The sequence below is a fragment of the Sturnira hondurensis genome, unplaced genomic scaffold (assembly GCF_014824575.4).
Source record: "Sturnira hondurensis isolate 20B ecotype Veracruz unplaced genomic scaffold, ASM1482457v3 Scaffold0007865, whole genome shotgun sequence".
Classification (NCBI taxonomy): Eukaryota; Metazoa; Chordata; class Mammalia; order Chiroptera; family Phyllostomidae; genus Sturnira; species Sturnira hondurensis.
The window spans coordinates 10,497,607-10,522,582 of NW_028080496.1; the positions used below are offsets into that span (position 1 = coordinate 10,497,607).

General features: G+C 52.8%; 1 protein-coding gene across 1 annotated transcript in view; it reads right to left on the minus strand.

Moving 5' to 3' along the window:
* The window catches only part of ADAMTS17 (ADAM metallopeptidase with thrombospondin type 1 motif 17), a 187,667-nt gene that overhangs the window by 120,867 nt on the left and 41,824 nt on the right, over positions 1-24,976 (minus strand). The window contains exons 6-8 of the mRNA XM_037053739.1: positions 15,850-15,933; positions 14,959-15,116; positions 10,426-10,469 (exon numbers count right to left, since the gene is read on the minus strand). Coding sequence (XP_036909634.1) covers positions 10,426-10,469; positions 14,959-15,116; positions 15,850-15,933 — 286 coding nt within the window. The remainder of the gene's footprint in view (positions 1-10,425; positions 10,470-14,958; positions 15,117-15,849; positions 15,934-24,976) is intronic.

The window sequence follows — 24,976 nt, forward strand, 5'->3', positions numbered from 1 at the left end:
ACATATCAACTTTCACTTTAAAACCAGTTCCACACCGTGTCAGTCGGAACTATCTGCTGAAGACCCCAATCGCGTTCAGACCTCTAGGTCACCCCCGGGACATCCGAGTCCTCCTGGAACTTGGTTCTACGAGAGGTGAAGGACGTGTCTCTGTGCAGGGTTGTGAGCTGGTCTGGAAGCCGGTGTGAAAGCTGGTCCAGACTTCAGTCGGCTCCTAAGGAGCTGGGCTCCTGTGGCGGAAATAGGGCCCCATCATTTAGTCATGTGCTCAGGGCTGGTCTGGCCCACAGGCACCTTCACCCCTGAGCTGGTACCTTTGCCGGTGGCTCAGGGTCCCCCAGAAGCATGGTGGAGGTGCCATCTGAGAGCCCTGGAAACGCTCTTGGCCCAGCACACCGGTTCGGTCACTACCCTTCCACAGGATGTGACCCAGTCAGCCAAGTGGGCTGGTACACGCCCCAAACTGTCCCATTAAACTAACTCGTGCCTTAGCCTCCAGAGTGTTCCAGTGGCAGTTGGATCTCACTGCTTACATCGATCCTGGCAGTTAGTTGTGACCTATTCCTGGTAGCTACTGCAGATGCATGCCCACAGAACAACGTAAACGGGGGTGTAAAGGCCAAAATAGGTGCCGGAAGGAAGCAGAGGGCAGGTAACCGCCAAGGAGCTGCCACTCTATGCAGACAGTTCTCCACTTCAGTCTGGGCACCCGTCCGGCTTTGGATCCCTCTTAACACCAGGCTGGCAGACGAGCCAGGCACTCCTGCCAGCTCATTTGGATCAAAGGGACTGTGGCATGTCTGAACAGAAAGGTGTGATAAGAACAAGCATAGCTTTGTTCTGCAGGGTCTTCTGAAAAGCCTGGAGCCCCACCGCAGGAGGAGGTGGGCTGGACAGACGGGCTTCGGCGCCGAGCCAGGAGGGTGCAGGGCGCGGGGCTCGGGTGACAGGCGCACCTGAGCAGCCTGCAAGCCCACCCCACACCAAGCACATGGGCTGGGGTCCCACCACTCCTGCCCACGGCCATCCCCGAGCCAAAGCATCCATGTGCTGTCCCTTCTAGAGGGTAAGCCCTGGAGGGCAGTGTTTGTCTGCCCACCTAGGGAATAAAATGACTGAGGAGTCCCCCTGGGCAGAGGCCAGAGGGGAAAAGGGCTCTGAAGCACACCAGACAGTCCCCCACACAATGAGAACCATTCCGTCCATGATGCCCCTGTGGCTGCCACTGAGAAATGGCCACAAAGCCAAAGGCCGCTGAAGACCAGGCAGGTACCCAACAGGGGAGACAGGCTCCCTTCTAGTGGGCTTTGGAATTGTGTTCTTCTGACACAGACATGCTTTGGTGGCATTTTAATCACAAAGGGGTGCTTTCTGTGACTCAATTCTATGAAGAAATAGACTCTTCCACATTTTTTATTTCCTTGAAACACACTATCTTCTTACCCTATTTTCCATTTCCTCACTTTATTATAAAGACGTGCATAAAGGAGCATTTGAGTTTCCTTTTAAATGTACCAGAGGGGATGTAACAGCACAGGCTTCCGGACAAATGGCACTTGCCACTCAGTATCAGAGAAGAGAGGTAATAGGGCAGGGTGGGGACTGTGGCAAACTAGGAACTGTCAAAAGGGAGCAGCACTACTTCTCTCCAGCAAATTGCTGCCATCCAGGATGCTGCCAGACCCACCCAGAAAAGCCAAAGAGTCAGGGGAGGGAAAGCACACTGGTTTGCTTTTTACTTTTTATGGGTGTGAGTTTTGTAAAACTAGTAAGAAACACTAGACAGAACCTATGGGAGGCAAGATGCAGTTCCTAGGTAACCAATTGGTGCATCTGCATGGGGGTGTGACCACATTTCACAGTGCTGTCCGCCTCTGCTGAGTCTGAGCTGCTCTCACGGGGCCAGCAGCTGGACCCCGCCTTCCCTGCTGGTCAGGAACAGGGCAGAGGGGGCAGGCAGCAGCCCCCAATGAGGATGGCCACAGGGACGGTGGGACTTCTGTCCCAGGGACCCTCATATGTGGGACGTCTTCCCTGACCACAGCCCTTGGGTTCTACTCAGCAACGACACAGCACAGTCCTACGTGAGTGTCCACCTGCAAGGGGTGGCCCCCGAAGAGGAGGTTCCCGTGGGTGGCAATCTCTCCCTCTGCCCCAGGGGGTAAGAAGGGGGAAAGAACTGGCTGAGACACAGACATGGTTACTGAGCCACAAATCACTCGATCCTCACAAATTCCATGGCAGGGACTCAAAGGGATTCGATCTGAGGGAGAAAATGCTCGCCATTGTAAAGAGGCAAAAACTTCGCCTTTCTTACAACATCCCAGCTCTTCACCCCAAGTGCAAAGGCGGAGAAAGGGCACTGTGTCCCCAGGGTCCCCTCTGATCTGCCTTAACCTTCTCCCGGCTTCCACTTTCTGAAGCAGCCACAGAGGGACACAGAAAGCTCTTTGTCTGACACTGGCTGCCTCGGGCACTCGCTTTCCAAGGAGCAGCCCCAGGGAAGAGCCCTGGGCCCCTTAGCACTTGCGCTCTTTGTCAAGGACAGGGCCACCCACAGGTTTTGGGGGAACAGCAAAGGAAGCTGCGAAGATGGGCAGATGACTTCACGAACCCCACAAATGAAACCAGTGAAGCTCCGCTTGGATCCGGGGTACCTGGGATTCCCGTGGGGCTACGAGGCGGCCTTATTAGAACCAAGTTACGCCTTTTACTCTCTTGTAGGGAAAATCTAATGCCAAGTTCACGGGCACTGGGAACGTGTCCTTCATACCCTGATTTCTACAAGAAACCCATTTTCTTCCATTTGTCTCAAAGCATGCACTCACTATTGTTCCATTGTTGGAAATGCAGCGAATCATCTCAGCAAAAGCCTTCGGAGAGACAGAGCAAATATTTCACTCAGGGGCCTAAAATAATCCCTTTTTTAATGGTTGGGGAGGGACGGAAAGAATGATTCCTCTACCAGGGCAGAAAAGGCATGTGGTCTCATTAAAACAACCAGGGACCAGGGCATGGTCCACGCTAGGACCCGAAAGGGGCCAGAAGGGACCTTAACAACCTCAGAGCAGGTTCAGAAACAAACCCGATGGCCACTGTGCCCAGGGCGGGAGAGGCCTGTCAGCCCAGCACGGAGGCTCACACACAGAGGAGGGCAGGGTCCTGGGGGCTACGTCTCCAAGACAAGCCAGAACCAGCCAGAAAAAAGGGGGGCTGAACCCCAGAAACCGGAGACATGGAGACAGGTGGAGACCGAGGGACCAAACTCCACTGTAAGTGTGAACCTGCACCTCACATATCACCAAGTGAAGGGAAAGAAAACCTGCAGAACCACGGAACTGGTGGCGTGAGGATGTGCGCAGGGCAGATGCAACGCCCGCTGGGAATGGGCTTCTGCAGAAATTCTGCCACCCTAGTGCGGCGTCTGCCAACCTGGGCACGGCCGGCTGGAGAGGGACGAGCAGGAGGCTTTCGGCAAAGGATGAGTCTGGGACGATGGGTGAGGAGTCGCCAACAAAAGGCCTCGGAGGAAAATCCAAGCTGGGGCTTCACCCTGTGGGCCTGAGGCAAGCAGGGGGGAGGTGCACACAGGGTGGAAGCATGAGGACATTTACGTGGGGAGTGACCCGTCACACATGGGTCGGCTTGACCTCCCACAGTGTCTGGCACAGGGCTGGGACCAAGAAATACATTTGACCCTTTGAACATCATGGTTTGAACTGCACAGGTCCACTTATACACAGGTTGTTTTCGGTGACCATAGAGCCAGCCCTCCATATCGCGAGGTTTCGCATGCACGAATTCAAGCAACCTGGGATTGAAAACTATTTTCCTGCGGCGGGGAATCCACAGGGCAGAGAGCCCACGGCATGCACGGTTCCACGCCACTCGAGTCAAGGGACTGGAGCGGTCGGCATTCGGGCAGCAGCAGGGAGTGGGGTCTGAGTCCAAACCTAAGTACGCCCAGGGCTGGCCAAAGTAGGCTCATAGTCGTGAGTACGTGAAACAGCTTATTCCTGTATTATTATTTATTAACTACTGTGTGATTTTCCACATGAACAAGTAGAAACCGACTTTCGCCCACCCTGTACGAAGTTTTGGGTAAGTCAAAAGTTTTAGGCAAATTTCCACCGCACGGGATTGCCAATATCCTTCCGCCCACATTGTTCAAGGGTCCACAGTATGAGGATGAACCAGCTAAACCTGCCTGTAGACAATGGACTTGACCTGCAAGAATGAAAACGCCACATGAGGCAACCTAATGCCTGTGACCTGCTGCTCCCTGGACTGAGAGCTGCAGGGAGGCCGGCCCCGCTCACGTGGACGAGCCCCCATCTCCTTGTCTGCAGTGCAGGCGGCCCACACTGTGTGGACCACACAGCACCGTGCCCTGTCCCCGAGGCAGCCACGCAGAGGCCACACAGGCACTGCCGGTGCAGGGTCCCCGCCACAGCAGCAGCGCCTTCGGAGAACCAGGCACAGGCAGAGGCCTTCCGCTGAAGGGCAGTCAGGAGCACTGACCTGACAGGGGGACGTGCGGCTTCCAGTGACAGGTGCATGCAGGGCAGAGGCAACAGGCTCACGGTGGCCACCCAACCAGCACGAGACGGCTGCACAATGTCACCTGCAGGAACCCACTTGGAGAACACGTGACCACGCTGGCCTCCCTCACCAGGTGAAGGCACACGGGCTGGCCAACATGCCAGTCAATGCCACAGCTTTCAACGCACTCTATTCCCACCTCTGACTGCCCAGCCCATGGACAAGTTCTTTCTAGAAGCTTCCTGATCGAGCAGGCACAAGCATAACCCGAGATGGGTATTTAAGGAGAACCAGGCAGTGGTGACTGAGAAAAGCCCCCAGTCCTGTTTGTGGAGGAGCAGAAATGTTGGTGGTGTTTGTCCTCGCTGATTCCCTCTCAGGCATCTTTATGTCCTCACAACCCGTCCGCCATGTGCCAGGGGCGGAGGGTCCTCTAACCAGCAACAGGTTCTGGTAATGCTCTCAAGCCATTGGTATGGATTTGGAGAAAGCAGTCCAGGCCAGGGGCACACAGGGCTAAACTCCAAACCCACCAGCAGACCACAGGGCTACTTTCTTCGTGTCTGTCTCAGGTCTGGCCACTGAGTTAGCCCAGAAGACTCTGATCGTAATGTTTTTGTCATAATTAGCCACTCAGCAGAAGCTCAGGAAGTTACTGGAGTTTAAATGAAGGCACCTCATGGATAACAATAACATTTGGAAGAGAGGTAATTACCCCCAAATTTTAAAATATGCACACACACACAGGAATGTATCTTAGCAGAATCCAAGTCCCTGCTTTTTACTGACCACCACCGGACACAGGTGTCCTGACTCTGCCTGGTGACCAGTCTCCCAGCCACCAGGGGACAAGACTAGTCTGCGGGGAGGAGGCGGCAGGACGGACAAGATAAGTCTTGGAAGGCAGCCACCCTTCCTTCCTGGCGCCGGGGACTCAGTTGGCATGAAGCAGAATTAGCAGTCAACAACCCTCCCTGTCGGAGCACCGATGTGAAGCCCACACAGCCGAGGGAGAAGGGGTCCACAGCAGCCTTCAAGACAAACAGACAAATGGCTCCATTGGGGTCAGTGAAGTGGCTTTGCACCTAGCGATGGCGTGCCTCCCTACCTCCAGCGCTGTGCTATGTTAATGGCCCGTGTGGCTTGAAATTCTGAACTCATGCTGTTCATCAAAGCCCATAGAATCCCAAAGGCACAATTACTTATCCTTAGACAATGCCATGAAAAGTTTAACAGGGGCTTCGGTGGAATACCTCTTGGCAGTGACCCCTACCTCTAACTCGCAGGTACTTCCCATCGCATTCAAGACATTTCCGCCGTGGGCCGTGGCTCCTGACCTCACCTCCCAGCCACTGGAACTGTGCGGGCGATGATCATCTGCTTATGGAATGGCCAGCCCCCTCATCTCCTGGCCGGGGGGGGGGGGGACGCCGGAGAAGAGAACCTGGCCATTAGGGACAAGAGACCTTGCTTCTTTCTCAATGGACCGTCTGCAATCAAGTCATATTTTCCTACCTGTTTCACCAGCTGAGCTTCTAGTTGGGATCACATGGCCTTCCCCGGAGCAGAGGTGACCCCATGAGTCATTTCCCAGCATGCCCTTGGCTTTCTCCAGACAGGAGGTGTTTGGACCATTTGCTGGGCTGGTCAGGCGCTGGGTTTTCCCAAACTCACTGAATCTTATCCAAAAAGGTCTTCTGTGCGCTGCTTCCTTCTGAGTCCTGAGTGCGCAGTCTCTGGCCTTAGATTCCCCTGTGGCTGTATTACGCAATCTTACAGTAATCCCCCGAAGACTTCGAGGGTGTGTGGTCATTCCTAGACATTTTTTCTTTCTTTCTGAGCCCAAATTGGGCTGAGCACAGACACAGAAAAATGTTTACCACCATTCTCCTTTCTTAGTCTTCACTCGTAATTCCTGAACCTTCTTCTTACATATCAGTGTTATTTACTCTAGAATTTACTAGATTAACAAAAATGAATTGAGGGGACCCTCACCCCATCCTGTTGGATTGTCTTGAAGAGTTGAGACTTGTTTTCCCGTAGCTGAAGTAACAAAAAAATTGATGGTCAGCATAAAATAGACAGAAAAGGCAGGTTGGGCTGGTGCCACCAGGCCAGAAGGCAGATGCAAATTTCAGTACAAATCTCAAAAGATGAAACTTTCTTTGACAGAGCCGGCACAACCCCCCAAACTAGCACCAGAGGCCAGTCTCTCCAAGTGGGATCCCCGTCTGCAGGGCAGAGTCAGGGCAGCAGGCTCGGCTATGACGCCCCCTCCCCAGCTCCAACCCGGGTCACTCCCCACCCCGCCAGAGGCAGGGGTGATGTTCAAGGCCTGGGTGTGGCCGCATGCCGGGGCTGTGGAAGCCAGGAGGAGACGGAAATGGTGCCAGACGTGGAACAAAGACTCCGGTATTCTCAGACCAACATCGAGTCAGGGGCAGAGTTGACACAGTTCCCCAGTGAGCCCGCTTTCTTCTGAATCAGAAGCCCGCTGGTGGGGCACAGATGCCGAGGAGCCTGCTCCCCTCCCTCCTAGGTCTGGGGAAACACTGGCCAGTGTCGGAACACAGAGTCACCAGACTGGGTGCCTCCTCTCACTGTGCACCTGCACCAGTCACTCGACAAAGGAGAGCACAGAGTGGGCTTCCGGTCTCTGCAGGACAGCACGCCCGGGCTCTACCCCGTCCCACACTTACACGGACGCCATGTTATTCGTGTTTCGGGATCTGCGTGTGTGGCAGTGCACATCCCTTCAATTGCCTGAAGTCTCACAGGTGGCAAAGCTACTTCAGGTATCGACTCCAAGGTCCACTGCCTAATATTGTTTCTTAAAAGTGGAGTATCTGCCCTGGCTGGTGTGGCTCAGTGGACTGAGTGCCAACCTGCAAACCACAAGGTTGCTGGTTCAATTCCCACTCAGGGCACATGCCTGGGTTGCGGGCCAGGTCCCCACTGGGGGCCATGTGAGAGGCAACCACACCTTGATGTTTCTCTCTTTCTCCCTCCCTTCCCCTCTCTAAAAGTAAGTAAATAAAAATCTTAAAAAAAAAACATGCAGTTGACCTTTGAATACCATGGGTGTGTGGCCAAAGGAGATTTTTCCCCATAAATACACAGTCGGCCCTTGGTATTTTGCATCTGTAGTTGGGAACCCACCGATGTAGACATTAGATAAGGGTCTCGAGCATCCTTGGATTTGGGTATCCATGGGGGTTCTGGAACCTGACCCCCAGGGTCAGAAGTTACACTCCGACTTGCGATGGTGCGATGGGGGGTCAGCGTCCTAGCCCCACCCAGTGTTGTTCAAAGGTGGACTGTATTTTGAAGGCGGAGTGGGCAAGAGTTGCCCATGAATAGGAAGTATCCAGTACCTTCTGGAATTAAGACCACGCAGCAGCCGGTCAGCTCCTAGAAGTAGCCAACAAAAATCACAGCCACCATCTCCTCCAGTGGGCAGGCACTGTGCCAAATGTTTGATGTTTATCTGTCCGCATCCTTAATCCTGACACCGTCACAGGCACACAGAGCTCCCTCCACGATGGTGCGGATGGGAAGTGGCGGTAACAAGCCCAAGGTCGCACCTGGTGGGCAGCAGAGCTGGGGGTCTCGGAGCTCCTGCTCCGTGGCCTGCCACCTCTGTGCCCCAGCCACCATCCCTGCGGTCTCTAGGCGGGTGTGGAAGAGGAGGACTTCTTGGCCCAATGTTTCCTGATTTCTTTTTCCAAGGTGAAAACCTCTTGGGGTTTCCACTTGTTCTCAAAACGTGTGTTTATCTTGGCAAGTGGAGCTCTATGGCAAAAGAAACGCTGTCGCCAGCCCACAAGGCTGGCCCGGGGGCTCCCCTGGTCTCCGCGCCCTGTCTCTCTGGGAACCCTGCCACGTAAGCTCAGCCAAGGTGGACAGGAGCAGGCCCTTCCAGCGGCTCCTCAGCCGCCCCGGCCGCAGCCCGGCGCAGCTGTTTGGTCCTGTTTGATTCTGTAACCATGGGGTCCGGGAGACAGAAGACAATAGGAAACATGGAATACGATGAAGACAAACAAGAGAACGGCAGTGGGAACTTCAAGGAAGGAGCATTAAGTGGAGTTGGCTTAAAAAAAAACAAACCACTAATCATTCTCCCGGCATCAAACACTGGAACACCGTGGGAAGAGGGAAAGGAGCAATTTGAGAACTAGAAGGTGCAAACAGCCCCAGGGAGGGACAGGACACCAGAAAAGTCTTGGGGGGGAAAATACGGCCCAGGGAGAGATTCTCCTGCCAGCTTAGATACAGGACCTCATTGCGACTGAGGGCCGAGAGGAAAGTTCTGATATTCAAAAGAAGGAAAAAAGAAGATAAAGGAAAGAAGATAATTCAAAAGAAGATAAAGGAAAGCCCGCTGGGGATCAGGGGAAAGGAAGCCATGTAAGCAGATGCATGTTGTTCAAAACACTGGAGTTCCTTCATCTTCATTCACTCATTCATTCATTCACTCATCCATTCATTTACTCATTCATTCATTTGATCAGCGGTGGCGACTAAGCCTTTGAAGCCCCTCTGTCAGATGCTGAAGGACGCAACACATGAGTAAAGCCAAGTTCAGTGCAGAGTCTTCTGAAGGTGATGAGGGATCGGTGCCTTGATGGGGACAAGCTCATAGAGCCGGGTTGGGTAGGGAGTGGAGGAGAGGCACATCTGGGGCAGAAGCTGGTGGCCGTCCAAGCTGACGTGTGGCCACTGGGAAGGGCAGGACCCTACGAATAGCCCCTGCCTTGGCAGCCCTGTCAGAGGACAGAGGGCACCCACACTGGTCACCCACAGCCCCAGCCAGGCTCAGGCGTGTGTCAGCTGTCCCCCTACTGGGGCCCACGTCACATACTACATTCGTCTCGCCCCTGCACTGCAGAGGCCACCCCCAAACAGGAAGCACACGTCGGCTGGCTGCTTTCTGACACTGAGCTCTCAGACGTGTTCGGAGGACCGATGAAGTACGACAAGTAAAAAAATCACTTGTAAACTCTACAATGCGACAAAACTGGGAGCTGTCGTTATGCCACGTGTTATCAGACCTGATAAGTCACCTAGTCCAAAGCGATCAGTTTATGGATTACGAAGATTTACCCGAGGTGGCCGGCTTTCCAAGGCGGAGCCACAGAAAAGGCTCAACACAAACCTGTGGGAAGCTCAGGTTTTGAACATTTGAATTCCACAGTAGCACCTATTTTTCAGTCCTACACAGTTTCCCCTCACTTTCCCCACAGTCAAGGCTGGACACCCTCTGTGCGCCCCATCAACCAAGCAGTCTATTCCTACACTCAAAGAACAGCTCCAACTGGATACCCACGAGAAGTCAAGGGCAAGCCGATGTCACCGGGGAGCGGGGAGAGAGGCAATGGCAAGCAGAATGGACGTGGGGAGCAGGAGGAGGCAGAGGAGGGAGGGGAGGGGAGGAAGCAGAAAGCGTTCCTCCAGCTGTCAGAGTCACCACGTGACCTGAAGGCAGCGAGCCTGGTGCCGAGGCTGGTGGAAGCCAGTGTCACCACCACAGCCACACCTCACCTGGGACACCGGGTAAAAATCATCCGCAGGCATGACAATCACGTAACTCAGCAGGGTCCCCCCTCCTTCCCTGGGGACCAAGAGGCTCAGAACCAAAGGCACCCCCACCTGCAGCCATCACCTTGGCGAAGCCTGGTGGCTCCTCCCCTGGTTTCACACTTCATATCTTCCTCATAACCCTTTGTCTAAATGCCTTCTGCCATCAGCGACCTCAGAACTTTTCCAGAAGACCAAGAACAAAGTCAAAGAATCCATTTACAAGGAACGACGCGACAGAAAAACGCAGAGCTGATCCAAAGGCACCCATCGCCCCCTCAACAATTATTCCAACCAGAAACTTACCGACAGTGTCGCATGGCTCGTCTTTGTGTACGCAGAAATCTGTCCTGGAAAGAAAAAAGAAATAAGTCAGGGGTAGGCAGTGCCCCCGAGGGTGGGAGAAGAAAGCGCCGTCGGCAGATCCCTATGAGCTGGGCTGCTCACAGCAACGCTACTGCTTTGGTGGCAACGGGTTACGACGAAGGCTAATGACCAGCAGCCCTGAGTAACCCGTCCACACTTCCACACAGAGCGCCCCAGTACCCCACACGGGACCCTGCTTTTATGGCTAAACTCTTCCACACGTAACGCTCGGCTGCCGGAGGGGCTCCTTCCAACAGCCGAAAACATTCTGGAAGAAGGTGTTTGCCAAGTCCTGGATCAGAAACAAATTACTGGTCAGTATCGGCAACCTACAGCGATTCCCCCAAGTTACTCTCCTCGGGCGGCGACGGGTGTTAGATGCTGGAATAAGGAGACCCCCCCAAAAAGTCATTTCTAAACATCATTTTCTTGAAAGCTCCCCCAGGTATGTGGCTGTGGATAAATGAGAGAGTGGATGTACTCAAGCCTGGTCCAGTCCCCATTCTGCAGGTACAAGGGATGCATTCTGGCCTCCGGCTGCTCACTGGTGTTAGGAAGACTCTGGGCCCTTCTTTTCCAAAACCAGAGCGTGCCCACGATTCCTTCCACAAGTTCCCCCAGTCAGGAGCTGGCCAGAGCGCTGTCTGGGGCAGTGCCCTGCCTGGGGTCAGGTGAGGAGAGCAGTGGCCCGACCCCAGACTCCCCTTCTTGGAGGGACCTGCGGGGCCCATAGGGACCCAGTAGAGAGCAACCCCCTCATCTTAATTCTCTGAACACACTCAAGTGCAGCTTCAGGTTTAAAAAGATGTGCTCTGAAGCTACATCTCATTTCACTTTTTAAAAATCTTTCGAGATGGTCGATGGGGACAGCCTGGCAAGGCTGGCTCTGAGCAAAACTGTGACAGAAAGCGGCAGGTCCTGGTTGGGCCGCCTGTCCCTCACCCACGTCCCCAGTTCCTCCCCTCCGTCAGAAACTATCCTTGGGGCAAGTGACTCGAAGGCAAAATGTGACTCTCCCAACCTAACGTTTCAATAGTCACCTCTCCTTCCCACTCTCCAATCCGCAGCACGTTCTGCTGTATTGGACTCCAAATTGTACCCCGTGTCCGGCAGCTGTCAGCACTGCGTGGGGCTCAGAGCCTGCCTGCTCCCGGGCCTGGCTTAGCTGCAGGTTCACCTGAGAGGGCTGTCGGAGATTCCAGACCAGCAGGTCTGAAAGATTCTGTCTGGTGTACAGACTCCCCAGGCAAAAAGTCCTACCAGGGGCCCCGTGGACCAGAGGAGAGGGCGGGGCCACAGGGGGGTGTGGCAGCTTAGAAGGTAACACCCCCAAACTAGTGCTGGTCCTGTCAGCAACTCCCAGAAGCTTTGCCTACTTTAAGTTTCTCATTTTTCTGTTAACAAATACATTTCTACTAATCAATTTTTAAACTCTTTTAACAAAGGGAAAAAGAAAGCCTTGGAGACCTTGTGCTTTTTCATACCCCACTCCCAAACCAAAGGAACCTCCACAGAAGTATAAAAAAGGAAGCCCCGTGACTTGACTTTTCTGTCCAGGGCGACCTTTTAGACGGCTAGTAACAGGTCAGAGGGGGGCGAGGAAGAAGCACAGACAGAGAGGAAGCAAAACAAAATTAGGGAGAAAAATACGTTCCCTGGTCCGATATGTAACCCCAACCCAACACTCTCAATCGGAAACCCTATTTGAATGTTTCAAGGTCTCACACAAGCTCACACACACACACAAGCCAGCCCGAGACCCCGCTCAAGGTGTCGCAGAATGAGCACCAGAATGTGGCGAGAGCCCTGTCCCACTGCCTCGCCTGGGTAAAGGGGCCACAGGAGAGTGGCCATCGGTCTACCAGGCAACAGAAGAAGGAGCCTACAGTGTGGTGCTTGAAGAGCCTGCTCTTCGGGCTGATGGGGGGTAGGGGGGATCCTGCTCCCCTCCCCCACGGCCTCGCTGTAGGGCAGCAGCTGGTCTTCCTCGATGGGCCCCACGATGCCACCTGCTGCCTCTCCAGAGGGAGGCAGGGAGGTGAGGTGGGGTCTTGGAGGACCCAGTGCAGTGGGAGTCCTGGCTTCGGTGAATCGGCTGCCGTTTGCATCTTTGCCCTCAATCGTGTTCAGCGTCCTTTCTCAGAAAATAAACAGGACCCTGTGGGGGCAGCACCACCTCCAGGCATCCCAGCTCCTGTGGCAAACTCAGGACAGGCCCGCCCATGGAGGCTGCGGAGTTCACTCGGGGAATGAAAACACAAAAGGGTGTCCTGATGGAGGTCTCCAGTCTCGGAGTCCATTCAGATGCCGCCATTCACCCAGCAAGAGAAAGAAGTCTATGCAGATCTCCGTGACGGGCCGACTTCGTGGGTGTGTGACCAGGTGGTCTCACAGGACCGCACTCAGAAGCCCCAGCCCCCAACCTGGCTTAATGCTCTGCCGTCACCATCCTCAAATTCACGATAACTTTCAAACACGGGGTCCCATGTTTTCACTGCGCTGAGCCTCGCAAGTTATATAGCTAGTCCTGGGCGTGGCCTGTTGCCTGGTACATAGTTGGGGCTTAATCAATACCGGCTCCATTACGGAACCACCGCCATACATTTCTAGACCGCTTTCAACACGCCCTGTAAGCTCCCTGGCGAGGGGGCCTCGTCCCTCCTTCACGTCTGGGAACCTGGTAAAACCTACGATGGGGTCCACAGGTAGGCACTGAGCTCTCATGCCTGAGCACAGCCTGCAGGCGGCCCCTTGGTCAGAAGGGCCGAAGAAAGATGGCTCCTGGGGGTGGATGGCGTTCCGTGGACGGGGGAGGCTGGCAAACAGCTGGGCTGGAGGCGTCCCCCGAGGCCCTGCCCTGGGCAGGCCCTTCGTGTTCATTCCTGGCCTGGTTTCTCCCAAGGGCACAGAGCAGGGTTTGGGGGGCAGTCCCACTTCCTGGCTTCCTGAGAGAGGTATGGAGTCAAAGGTAGAGCTGTGCGAGGCGTCGGAGCCCCGAGGCCCCCAGTCCAGCCAGGGGGTCCTTTCTGGCCCAAGACGTGGCTGTAGCTGCTGGGAATCCTGCTTCTGCCGCTCCTGGCCCGGCAGCCGGGGCTGGACATGAGGTCATGTTCATGTCTCCAGGGCTGGCCGTCTGCAGGGCTGGTGGGCGTCCAGGAGAACACGCTCTTGGGCCCAGCCACGGCCCAGACGGGGAGGGGGGAGGGAAGCAAGAGAAAAGAAGCCCTCCAGGGGCCAGTGTCTGGAGAGGGACGCCGGCCCCCGTGGCCCTCAGCTCGGATCACTCGGGGAGGGAGGGACGGCTGTTCCAGAGCTGCGGCTGCCTCACACCCAATTTCCGTGTGAAAACATCAGCCCATTATTATCCCAACCCAGGGAATTGCAGCTCTCGGCTCTAATTATTAAACAATGCTTCTCGGCCAAGCTGGCTCGCAGCCCCTGCTCCGACGCTGCCTCCCCCGTGTCTGTGGGAGGTCTTCCATTTAATGTCCGAGAGGGTGGGACGGGCACCCATCAGTTGGCCCGGCAGCTCCACAGAATCAGGTGAGGGGGATCAGCTGTGCCCGGGTAGCTCACAAGGGGGCAGCGCCACGTGGAGAAAGGCAAGGCCGGCTCCCACACTGGCCGCCACAACAGGGCGACGCAGGAGGCCTTGGCAGGGACCCCGCCTGCAGCTGGAGGGACCCCGATTTCCTGACCACCACGGCCCCCCTCCCCAGCACTTGCCACCCACTTACCAACAGCACCCCTAGCAATGGGCCTAGTTAGAAAAGATTTTTAAAAAATTTTTTATTGGGACAGAACAAATGTAACACAGAATTTACTGTGTTATCCATCTTCAAGCGCATGGGTCAACAGTGGCCAGCACACGGCGGCGCACCCAATGCTCAGAACGCTGTCCGCCCTGCGAAACTGCAACTCTGTCCACGGCACAGCTCCTCACTGCCCCCTTCCCCCCGCTCCTGGCCACCACCATCATGCTTCCTGTCCCTGTGGATGCGAAGACCCGAGGCGTCTCACAGAAGTGGAACCACACGCGACTTGTCTCGTGGGGACCGGCTGCGTTCTCTTGCTTTCCGATGCAGAGTAACATTCCACTGCCCCCAGGACCACCCTCTGTGGATCCACTCATCCACGGTGGGCACTTGGGCGGCTGGCACATTTTAGCTATTGCGAATACTGGATTTTCCTGGAAGGCTTGACACTCTGAGATTTCAGTCCTTTTAAATGAATGATGACGGCAACGATACTGGCTAACACTGACCGTGTCCTTGCTGCGAAAGGGACTTCCCACGCTCATGGAGTCCTCCTGTCTCAGAGGCAGGCACTATCATTTCTCTCCCCTTTGCACTGATGGGGAAACCAAGGCTTGCCCAGGTCCGGTTTCCAAGCCTGGGTCCCTGGCAACCTGCCCTCTCTCCTGTCCAGTGGGGAGTGGCTTTCCCCACCTGCGTTTTCACAGGCCCACTTTACCTGGTCACAAACACAGCGGCGTCCACGGGGGGCGTGTCGTCCTTCCCTCCTGGGACCTGGTTGTTGCCGAGGTACCGTGCACCTCCATACTCCTCATTCTGCCAGTGACAGAAGCTCTCCAGGGACCTCTCCCCATGGTGCCCGATGGACAGCTTGGCCTAAAGGAAATCGGGGGGCATTGAGAGAAGCAGAGGCCCGGGGAAGGCAGAGTTCACACTCAGACCACAGGCCAGAGGGGGAGACGGCTGCTCGCTGGGTTATCGTTCCGTGATGCGCTTCCCCAAATACAGACCCGACGCGGGCGGGCAGACGCCCAGACCGAGGCCACCACGGGTCTCCTTGTGAGTTCCGTGAAGACTATGTTATTAAAGATAAGTGCCCTTCTTTTCAGCAGACTGAACATAATGTACCCAGTCCTTCATGGTCAAGTTCATGGCTTGACTCTACAGGTAGCACTGTCACGTGGGGATGCACAACATCAAAGGACCAGAAAACAATGCTACAGGGAATCCACATGCGTGCCGGAGCTCAGGTACGCTCCAGAAGGGAAGCCTTGGTTCCGGAGGCCTCGCCGCCATCCTGCTCTGCACGAGTGGGACGTGCTGGGCCAAGGAGGCGGGCACCCAGGCGCACTGCTCGGGGTTCCTTGCGGATTCCCAGCAGACTGTGCGCACCCTAGGCAACCTGCCCTCCTGCCCCCCCCCCCCCAACNCTCCCCCCCCCCCCCCCGACATCCCGGTCCCCGGCCCACGGCACACTGCTGCCATCTGCAAAGCCAGGGAGGGTGGGTAAGACAGACAGCCCCCTGGGCTCCTCTTAAGCCGCCAATGGCAACTAGGAAGTTCAAGACCAGTCACACTTTCTGTGTGCAGGGCGCCAGTGGGGACTTACGGGACGCTGCCGCAGCAGGACCAGCTTGGTGACTTGAATGTTCACTTTAATTCCAAGGCTCTGGTGCTGAAACATATTGTAAACCTACCAAGAGGGGAAAAAAGAAATACAAATGTAAATATAAAATTTTTTTTAAAATATAGAGGTTTCCTAATTGGGATTCCTGGAACAGAGAAGAGATGTTAGATAAAAACTATGGGAAACTGAAAAAAACTATGGACTTTAGTTAATAACATATCAATATCGATCAATTAGTAATAACAAAGATAACTAATGTAAGATGTTAATAGTAGGTGAAACTGTGTAAGAACTCTCTGTTCAATTTTTCTATAAATCTAAAACTATATGAATAAAATATGAGTTCATTTTTATAAGTAAATCATAAAACATAAATGCTACTTCATTCAAGATTCTATTAATTAAAACTTAGTGTTTAAAAAATAGCTGACTTCCTCCAGTACAAAAAATCTAAAGAAAGTCTGATTATAGGAAATTCAAATTTCAGTGTTCATAGGTAAAGTCTTATTGGAGCAAAATATATATATGTGTGTGAAAAATAGAATCCAGATTTTATTTAAAATGCCTTCTGAGACCAAAACCTCCCATAAATATGAAAGCCCCCAAAGAAACATGCATATGATAGAAAAATCACACACGTTTACATTCAGACTATACACACAACGCTAAGTCAGAAATCAGCCGGTTAAAAATAATGTACAGAACAGGTTACCTTGAAAAAAAAGAGAAATGGATGTTAGATGACCCTGGGCTTTCATGAGGGACATCCAAGGGGACCTTCACCTGTCCGTGGCCAACTGCGAGGTGCCTGCCTGAATCACCTGTAACCCTCGGCACGACCCACCCTGGCTCAGAATTCCACCACAGCTCATCGAGATAAAGCACCACTGACTGTGGGTACAGCCAGTCAGCGACGACCCCGGTTCAAATCCAGGCTTGCCCAGCCAAAGAGACCATGTCCCCTGACATCCTCACACTAACCAAAGGTCATCACTGAGACAAAGTCAGAGTAACAGAAAAAAATACGTGCCTCTTGATTTTGCACTTCTTGTTTTTGTAACTTTGTTAAAAGAACTTCAATAGCAAGAAGCCAAAGGAAGGCATTTCAAAGGAAAGAGACCGAGGAAATCTCCAATAACCGACATGGTTAGAAAAAAGCCCATTGCATTTGAGGGTCCCTAGGCCATTGTGTCCCTCCTGAGTTCCTTTTCCATAATACGCAAAAAAGCTGGAGGTGGGGGGCGCGGACACAGTGGGGAAAATGATGACGGTAGAGCAGGAACAGGACTGAGAGCCTCACAAATACATGTATTTGTTTCATTACGTCCTGTGGGGTGTTCCCCTTCAGTTTTATGAGATACGATTGACTTAAAACACTGTATCGGTTCTAAGTGCAGATGACTTGCTAAGTAGGAGAACGTGAAATGTTTGCCACAGTAAGTTTAGCTATCACCCCTCACCTCACATAGTTACAATTCTTTTTCTTGTGATGAGAGCTTTTAAGCTCTGCTCTGTAAGTCACTTTCAAATACCTCTGACAGTATCATTAACTATAGTCACTGTGCTATGCGTCCCATTCCCAGGTCTTACTGATGTCTTATGGCTGGAAGTTTGAAATTTTTTTAAAAGATTTTATTTACTTACTTTCAAAGGGAGGGGAAGGGGGGAGGAAGAGGGAGAGAAACATCGATGTGTGAGAGGTACATCCATCAGCTGCCTCTCTCATGCCCCCAAACTGGGGACCTGGCCCAGAGTCCAGACATGGTCCCCATGGTCTGGGAATCAAACCAGCAACCTTTTGGTTCGCAGGCCAGCACTCAATCCAATGAGCCACACCAGCCAGGGCATGGAATTTTTTACATATCTATGTTCTTCATATCTATGAGTTCAGTTTTTAAAAAGATTTTATTTATTTATCTTTAGAAGGGAAGGAAGGAGAGAGGGAGAGAAACATCAGTGTGCGGTTGCCTCTTGTGTGCCCCCTACTGGGAACTGGCCTGCAATCCAGGCATGTGACCTGACTGGGAATTGAACCACGACCTTTTGGTTCACAGGCCCACGCTCAATCCACTGAGCCACACCAGCCAGGGTGAGTTCAGTTTTTTTGGATTCCACATATAAGTAATATCATACACTATTATTTTTCTCTGACTTACTTTACTTTGTTTTGAATATTCTACTTTTTTTTCTGGTAGACATAACCTAGAGGGAGAACATTCCAGAAGGAGCATCGAAGCTTCTTCCAGTCAGTGCTGTGTTCATCAGCACATGGCAGCAACATAAAATAATGACTGCCACCGCCAGGGTGGCCACGGTTCACTCAGGCCAAGTGACACTGGACGCGGAGTCCAGCACACGAATGTCAGAGGCAGGCACACGCGGCAACGGAGCATCCGTGTGGCAAAGGAATGAGCTGTCTCACTGGCTTGAGTTTCCTCTCTGAAACTATTATTAAAGCAAAAAGAAAAAAAAACTTTCTGTCATTTAATACTCTTTCCCACAAGGAAAAACAGAACACATTCAGCTATTCTGTTTCTACTTTTCTCTGCCCCCAGTCTCCTTTCCTCCACGACAAAATAGCAGTCATTTTTTATACTGGGCCAATTCTGAAGTCATGTCTTAATCACCTATCCCCAAACCGGGGTGAAGAAGGGGGAAAAGAAAGAGCATATAACTTTTCCCTTGTTTTGATATTTTGAGAACCACCCAATAGCTGTAACTCAAATTTTTGCAGAAACATTCAGCCCGAGGATTGGGCCCAGACTGGGAAACCTCAATTCAAAACATGGAAATGAGGAAGAACGAAACCCTGAAGTCAGGAGGGAGGAAATTTGAGTTGCGCGTGGTTTTGATGCCTCCGACCGCTGCCTGGAACGTGGACGAGACGTTGAAGAACACGGCAGACTTGGAGAAAGAACGCATGAAAGCAGCTCTCCGTGGCATTCAGACACGCCGCAGGAAAGACGTATGAAGAATCTACAGAGAACGGCGCGTGTCCCGGGAAGGACAAACTATAGGAACAATCCCCCCTTCTTGAAATCTGATTTTTTTTTTTTGCATGCTGGGCTGGTAACAGTTCTGTGTGCTCCATACACCCCCCTTAAAGGCTCAGTAGCTTCCCTGGAGTAAATGCACCAAGAATAAACAAACAAACAAACAAAAAATTGTGATGAACAAGAAGAAAAAGGTTCGTGCTCTGAGGGCCGGGAGGGAGGAGAGCTGGGGAGCAGCAGTCCGATGGGCAGGTTGCAAGATGGGTTGGTTGCAAACTTAACAACACGGAACTATACACTTAAAAATGACTACGATTGGCCCTGGCTGGTGTAGCTCGGTGGATTGAGCGTGAGCCTGCGAACCACACGATCGCGGTTCAATTCCCAGTCAGGGCACATGCCTGGGTTGCAGGCCGGTTCCCGGCAGGGGACACACGAGAGGCAACCATACATTGATATTTCTTTCCTTCTCTCCTTCCCTTCCCCTCTAAAGATAAATAAATAAAATCTTTTAAAAAATGACTCAGATCATAAATTTTAGGTGTATTTTCCCAAATTAAAAAATTTTAATTAATTAGGGAACAATAGAAGCACGCTCTAAACAGCATTGTGTGAAGCGTGCAGTGCAGCACTTCCCCCCGACGAATCGGCTGGGTGCTCACGTCCACGAGAGCAGGGACAGGAGCCCAGCCACAGCTCATGGCCGCCTCCCCTGACGGGAGCTGGACCAAGCTTCCACAGCGCGCAGGGCGGACGGTGTGTGGCACCTCCCTGGCAGCCCAGTGCCCAGCCAGGTCAGCCAGACGAAAATCGGACCACAGCCACAACACACAAAGCCGCAGGCCTCAAAGCCATGCAGCTAAGTCTCCCCGACTTTATTTTTCCCATGGAAATTCACGCTCAGGAGAAGTCTGGGAGGCAGCGGCCATCCGATGCTGTGGGAGACACCTGGTTGGGCAGGGAGCAGTGCGGCCAGTCGTCTGGAAATTCTGTCTCCGGAGTCCAGCTCTGGCTGCGCCCTGGCAGGTGTTCAGACCCCTGGCTGCAGCTGTCACATTTCCTTGGCAGCCTGGGGGCCGAGCTGGGCAGACCCACTGCCAGCGGCACGCCGCCGTCCTCCTGGCTTGGGCGACGTGGGGACATGGTCAGGGAGGGGCAGACACGGAGCAGAGACGGAGCAGTGGACAGGGCCACCTGGGGAGAGGCTGTTCACAGGCCAAGAAGGGTTTCCACAAGAGCACCCCCTACCTGTGTGACTCAGGGCCTCCCCAGGGGCAGATGGGGGCTGCAGACGCACCCTGGAGTCACACCGGGCACCCATTCAGACCCCCGCAGAGGACGGGAGGCGTTCTCTAGCACAGTGCCTCCCAGTGGGGTCCCTGGGGCAGCAGCCCCAACACAGCCTGGGTATTGAGAAATGCCAGGCCCATCTGATCAGAGACCCTGGGGGTGGGCCCGGCCACCTGCATTTAACAAGCCCCCCAGCGGCTTCCCGGGAGGCTGCTCCGACACCACACCATTTTCTCTGGTCAGGGGAGAGAGGCTGCCTGTCTGTTCCTCATGGTAATTGAGTGAAACTGATGTCATGCTCCCTCCATACGGGACTCGCCTGGAACGTCTCAGGGTTTCACTCCACCCTGGTTGTTAAGGAAGCTAGAAACAACCCAAGCTCTGTGAAGGGGCCCCATTTTCCAGCCGGGCTGCCCAGGCCCAGGCCTGTGGTGTCAGCACCACCTGTCCCCGTCCACAATTGGCCCTTTAAAATACCCCCGCTCCTGTGTCGCCCCCACCCCCAACCAAAGGAAAGTCAAGTTATGTATGGAAACAGCACACTGCAGAATGTTTGGAAAATCACTGAAACCTGGGGCCACAGCACCGTTTCCCCGTACACCTGGGCAGGTAGGTGGTTTGCTGGGGACACGGAGCCCGGAGCAGGACTCCGCTTCCCTGGATAAGAGCCAGGCAGAGGGGTCTTTTAAAACACAAATCAGTGGGTGCCCTGCTTCAACCGCTGCAGGTGCTGGGAAGCCCACTCCCCACGCACCAGCCTGTGGGGTGGCGGGGCACCTCTCGCCCAACCCCCACTCTCCCCATCGCCCAGCAGGAACCGCCTCTTCCTGTGCCTCCCAAAGGCCAGACGCACCCCTTCCTGGGCTCCTTGATGATGGGGCACCCCGGAATGCCTCAGTCACTTGCACTCGCCTGGATCTTGGCCGCGGTTTACAAAATCGGCACATCATTCGCCAACACTGGTTAGTTGTTTTCTTTCAACTAATTTTGAAATCGGGTTTATTTGTTGTCGAGTTTTAGGAGTCCTGTATATCTTCCGGATATTATCAGATATGTAATTTGCAAGTTATTTCTCTCCCTTTTTACCCTCCTGGTGGTGGCCTTTTATGCACAAAAGTTTTAGAATTTGATTAATTCCGATTTGTCTATTTCTATTTTCGTTGTCTGTGTCATACCCAAGAAATGACCGCCAAATCTGATGTCATGAAGGGGACCCTATTTTTTCTTCTCAGAGTTTTATGGTTTTAGCTCATATATTCAGCTCTTTGATCTATTTTGAGTTAATTTTTGTATATGGTGTTAGGCGAGGGTCCAGCTTCATTTTTTTGCAGGCGGATATTCAGATTTTCCGGCGCCATCTGTTGAAAGGGCGGCCACTTCCCCACTGAGAGGTCTTGGCACCCTTGCTGAAAATCACTTGGCCATGCCGTGTCAGGGGTTGTTTCTGGGGTCTCTGGTCTGTCCCTTTGGTCTCTATGTTCGTCTTAATGCCTGTACCACACTGCTGTGGTTCCTACAGCTCTGTCCTGAATTTTGGAATCAGGCAGTGTGAGTCCCCCCATGTCGTTCTTTCTCAAGGGTTTTCTTGGCCACTCAGGGTATGTCATTTGAGACTCCATGAAAATTCTAGGATGAGTTTCTCTGTTTCTGCAAAGAAAAATGTTGTCGGGATTTGCCATTGTTTTTCTATTCTTTCCTTTATGTGTCTCTGCGGTAATCTTTTTTTAAAGATTTTATTTATTTATCTTTAGAGGGGAAGAGAAGGAGAGAAGTATCAATGTATGGTTGCCTCTAGTGAGTCCCCTGCCGGGAACTGGCCTGCAACCCAGGCATGTGCCCTGACTGGGAACTGAACTGCGATTGTGTGGTTCACAGGCCCGCGCTCTATCCACTGAGCTACACCAGCCAGGGCTCTCTGTGGTAATCTTCCTGTCCTCCCTCTGTCAGCTTTGAGCTGAGTTTGTTCTTCTAGTTCCTTAAGTTGTCCAGTCAGACTGTTGATTTGAAATCTTTCTTCTTTTTCAATGTGAGAATTTACGAGCTAGACACGTCCCTCTGAGCACCGCCTTTGCTGTGTCCTATCAGTTTCTGTATGGTTTTTATTCATCATTATGTATTTTCCCTGTGATTTATCCCTTGACCCATTGGTTGTTTAAGACTGAGCTGTTCAATTTCCGCATATTGGTGAACTTTCCAGTGTTCTTTGTTGCGATTTCTCACTTAATCCCGCTGTGGTCAGAGAAGATACTTTGCGGATCTTTGAACTCTGTTGGAAATAAATTTGTGGCCTGACATGGTATATCCAGTTACTGTGTCCACTTGAAAACAAGGAAGATTTTGTTGTCCTCGGTAGAGTGCTCTGTATGTGTTAGACCACTGGTTTCACCGTGTGGCTCTAGCCCTGTCTTTGCTCGTTCATCTTCTGTCTAGTCGTCCTGCCCACCACTGAGAGTCGGCAGCTGAAATCTCTGTTCTCGCAGGGACTGTGTATATGTCCCTTCAGTTCCGTCGATGTTTGCTTCCTAGGTTGTGGTGGTCTGTTATTGGGTGTGTAAATACTTACAACTATGACATCTCCTGCTGTATTGAACCTTTTAGTCATATATGATATTCTTCTTTATCTCGTAATATTCTGATTAAAGCCTATTTTGTTTGATATCAGGATAGCCTCTCCTGCTCTGGAATTACTATTTACATGAAATATACTTTTGCATCCTTTTGTTTCCAAGTCATTTGTGTCTTCAGAACTGAAGTGAGTCTCTTGAAGACAGCATATCCTTGGGTCGTGTGTATGTGTGTGTGTTAGTTTGTAATCCATTCAGCCAATCTGTCTTTTGATTGGACCATTTAATCCATTGACATTTAAGGCAATTACTGATAGGGGGACACTTAATTCTGCATTTTGCTACTTGTTTCCTATACACTCTGTAGGGTTTTGGTTCTTGGGTTTTTCTGCCCCTCATTCCTGCATTACTGACTTTTTTGTATTTAGTTGATTTTTTAACAGGGAAACTTTTTCATTCCCTTACCATTTCCTTTTGTGTATATTATACAGCTATTTCCTCGGTGGTTACTATGGGGATCACATTTAACATCCTAAAGTTATTACGCTCTAATTTGAACTTATACCAGCTTAAAATTCAATAGCCTATCAAATTTTGCAACAAGCTGGTTTCTACAAAGCAAACATATGGAATTATAAACCAAGAGCAGGACTAGCAAGTAAAAAGCAGGCTGCCCTGATAAAGACAACAGGATGGGCTTCCCAGAGGGATCAGCAATCAGCGGGCTCTGGAGAGTGGGAAGAAGAGCGTTCTTGGGCAGACCGTGAGTCCGAGAGGTGACTGGGAAAGGGTGGCTGGAACAGCAGGAGTCAGTCCTGTGGTGGAAAAGGGAACGGAGCCCAGGAGAAGCAGGCAGACCCTGGTCCCGTGGCCTCAGAGGGCCACACAAAAGGAGGGGATCCTGTCAGCCACGAGAGAAGCCATGGAGGGTTCAGCAGGGGGCAGGGACTTAGCTATGCTAGGGGACAAAGTCTGCATTCTGTTGAAGGAACCTCTGGTTGTCAAGCCAGACATGCCTGTCACCTTGAACAAGGTGGGCTGGGGCCTTCAGCCCTGGGTGTGGGCTGTTCTCCTTCCGTGTAGTCTCGGGCTCTGTGCCCTGGCCCTGGCCCTGCCTCCAAGCCTCCGTTCCTTCCCTGCAAAAGGCAAGTGATGAAATCCACCAGGCAGGTGGAGGAGGGACAGGAAATCACCCAGCTTACCATCTGGAGGGCCCGGTTCACCCCAGACGTCCCCTTCTTCCCCTCCTTGCAAGCATGGGCCATCCAGACACTGACCAGCACTGACCGCATTCATCACAACAATGAGATGCTATGAAAACCGGGCACAAAAACCTGACACCAGATTCTCCCAGCCTGGAACACGCTGTCACTCACCAAGGCCCTACCAGTCCCCTGGCTTGCCTTGGGGACAGGGGCTCCGCTGCAGTTAGGCTAGGGGGCCAGAGCGGCACCCATGGGTGAGCTGGCCTCTGCCCACAGACATCTACGGGGGTGTGCTGGGGAGGAGGGGGTGGCCTGGATGCCGGCACCAATGGCACTACATCCTTCTCAGAAACCAGGGCCAAGCACCCACAAAAGTTACCAAAAGCAATTCCACTTCTGGGTATGTGCCTAGAAGAAAATGGAAGCGGGGACACAGACAGGCAGCCATTCACCCCGGTTCACAGATGCATGACCCACAGCAGCCAAGACATGAAAGCAACCCAGCATTCACTGACAGACAAACAGACAAACAAAATGTGGCTATACACACCATAGAAGTGCACATGGCCCAGAAAAGGAAGGACACACACATGCAGTGGCCTGACACACACTATGACACAGACCTTGAGGACACTGCGCTCAGGGACACACCCAGCCACTGAAGGACAAACACTGCATGACTCCACTTGCGTGAGCTTCCCCACCTCCCGCCAGGCCTCAGCACTGCACATGGCAAGCCCTGTTTTACATCCAAGTTTGACCTTGACTCCTCCTCCTAGCCTGGACCCCAGGCAACAGGGACGGGGCACACTCAGGGTTGAAGACAACAGGAAGGGTCGCATGCACAGCCAGGGTCTCAGGCATCTTCTGGAAGGGGGAAGTGGCAGGGACCACTGGCTGAGCGGACCCGGGGAGGAAACCATCACACTCTGGCGGGTCAGTGGGCAAGCCCTCTGCCACGGGGGCACCTGTCAGCCCTGCACCGTCCTCACTGCCCAGGGACGACACGGCTGTGTGCGCCTCCTCCCGAAACACTGCTCTTTCCCTAGGAGAAGAG